Here is a 2,489-nt window from a genome sequence, read left to right as displayed (position 1 = left end):
CTCCTCCTCCCCTCTTCCCCTCCTTCCTCTCTTCCTCCCCTCTTCCCCTCCTTCCTCTCCTCTTCCCCTCCTTCCTCTCCCCCTCCCTCTTCCTCTCCTCCTCTCCTCTTCCCCTCTTCCCCTCCTTCCTCCCCCCCTTCCCCTCTTTCCTCTCCCTGCTTCATCTTCCTCCCCTTCTCATTTTCTCCTCTCCTCCTCTCCTCTCCCTCCCACACCCCTCCTCCTTTCAGCCCTGGGCTGGACGGAAGTTTCCTTCCCTTTTCCAGCTTCTCACTCCCTTTGGTGCCTACTTTCCTGACGTCTGCCCGCACCAGGGCCCCTCCCATGGGGTTAGGAACCCTGCTGTCTGAGTTGGGAGACTTAGAGCGCAGCAGTGATACTGGGCCTGGAAGTCGCCCACCAAGACCAGGGCTCACTTGTCCAAACCCCGTGGGTCCAGGTGAAATTCTGTCGCTGCTGCCATGGAAGGGAGGTTATCTTTGGGCAGCAGGGCCAGGAGCTGAGGGGCAGACACAGTGGAAACTATTCTTAAAAATGGAGGGGCTTTCAGCCACCCCACCGCCGTAGCTTCACCCTTGCCTGTCCCCCGAGGCCCTCGGAAGGCTTGAGACCAGGGTCTGCCTCCCCCAGCTGGGCCATGGGAGACCCTGCTCTGCTCGCTTTTCTAAGATCACAGAGACAACTGTGCTGGACCTTCCCTCTCTCCAGCTCAGGCTTGTGTTTCAGGACTTCTCTTACCGAGGACCTGCTGTGTGCAAAGCCCAGGGCTGGGTGCTGTGGCCTGGGGACTCCCAGGAGTCCAGAGAGGGCTTTCCACCAGGCTGCTGAGTGCAGACTCCTGGTGGCCCTTGTCCAGGGCTCCGTCTGAGAGTGCTGGCTGGCAGCCTCAGGAGCCCGTGTTTGCTCAGAGCCGCTGCTTGATTCAGGAGTGGGCTGCCGTTAGGGGTGGTGGTCAGGGTCTGGCTGTGGAGGTGGGATGGCCCCTTCCTACGTGTGCTGAAGTCGTGCTGCAGAGGGCAAGGGCTGGATTGCTCTGTTGGGGCCATCCTTGCCGTCCCTTCTGTCTGTTGGGGGGACAGGGCCACGTCTTGTTTCAGTGAGTAGGGGGAGCCGTGCACAGGAGGGGAATAGTGCCCCGCCCCTCACTCTCCTTGTCGGGTCTCATGGGCTTCCCCTGTGCTAACTTGCCTCACTCCTGAAGGCCCAGCCCTCAAAGGGTGACCATCCAGATTCAACATTACAGTTTTGGATGAAAAGATAAAAGACAGTAACATTCTGTGAGGTGCTTTCAAAAAGGTGTGCGTGGAATTGTGTCACAGCTACACTGAAGGCAGTGGGATGGTCCCCCGGGTCTGGAAGAGGAGCCTTGGGTTCACAAGTTATTCATTCTGCTCCTCCCTCAGCCCCGCTTCCACCTGCTCCCGTAGTTGGCCCTATCGAGGCTGGGGGAACGGGTTAGTGAAGCCGCCGGGCTAGACTGGACAGACTTGTGTCCCCCCCGCCCCCACCCCTCCTGGGTGACCTTCTGGGCAGAATCTGAACCTGGTGCCTGAGCAGTTGCTTGCCCTCACCTCGTTCTTTCCCCCTCGTTCAGGTGCCTCCAGGCACCTGGGTCTTTCCTTTCTGTGCAAGGGCATTCGTGGTGGTATTTGTAAGAAACTGTGGCCAATGGTTCCATTGGGGAGTGGGCTGTAATATTTTCTTTGGGGAAAATTTCATTTCTTTTAATTAATCAGTAACTTGGCTAATCAGTGATCAGTATTTAGTTTGATTTAAATGTGCTCCTTGGTGAAACGTGTCCACATCCTCTTTGTGCAGAGACATCCTGATCACCAGCTTGGACCCCGCGATGACCTTCGAGGAGCTCTGTGAGGAAGTGCGAGAGATGTGCAGTCTGCACCAGGGCCACCCCCTCACCCTCAAGTGGGTGGACAGTGAAGGTAGCCTGCGCTTGTGTGGATCAGATCGTAAATCCCTAAATCTTCTGTACCTGTGAAGTTTGCTCGGCCCCTTCCTCGGGGAGATGTAAAACCATGAATTAAACTCGTTAACAGCCAACTTCCCCAGTGGGGACGTGGGAAATCCTTTCCTGGAAAGAGGTTGGCTGAGAGATTGTGAAGGGAAGCAGGCCATGGGAGCCGGGAGGTGAGATGCCCCTCGGGAGATGGACGACCCACCATATGGCACACTGGTCCTGGCAGCGAGAGGCTGTGGGGCTCTCCTGGTTGCACCTTGGGCGGGTACTTACCTCCTGCCCTGGCCTTCCTGGCTCACGTGCTGGGCTTTGCTGGGTGACTGGGAAGAGCCAGCTCTGCATTTTCCCAGAGGAAGTGGGGAGGGTGCCTGCGCTGGGCCCATAGTGTCCATCTCTCCCACCTCCCTCCCTCCCTCCCTCCCTCCCTCCCCACTCCCTCCCTCCCTCTCTCTCTCTCTCTCTGTCTTTCTCTCTCTCTCTTCTTCCCTCTCTCCCTCCCTCCCTCCGTCACTCC

General features: G+C 57.9%; 1 protein-coding gene across 2 annotated transcripts in view; it reads left to right on the top strand.

The window, feature by feature from the left end:
* The window catches only part of PRKCZ (protein kinase C zeta), a 117,883-nt gene that overhangs the window by 7,305 nt on the left and 108,089 nt on the right, over positions 1-2,489 (top strand). For both annotated transcript variants that reach the window (XM_046661507.1, XM_046661506.1), the window contains exon 2: positions 1,819-1,940. In XM_046661507.1, coding sequence (XP_046517463.1) covers positions 1,819-1,940 — 122 coding nt within the window. The remainder of the gene's footprint in view (positions 1-1,818; positions 1,941-2,489) is intronic.

Source organism: Equus quagga, chromosome 5 (genome assembly GCF_021613505.1).
Source record: "Equus quagga isolate Etosha38 chromosome 5, UCLA_HA_Equagga_1.0, whole genome shotgun sequence".
Classification (NCBI taxonomy): Eukaryota; Metazoa; Chordata; class Mammalia; order Perissodactyla; family Equidae; genus Equus; species Equus quagga.
Note: the sequence above shows the minus strand (reverse complement) of the source record. Positions and strands in the feature narration are given on the sequence as shown.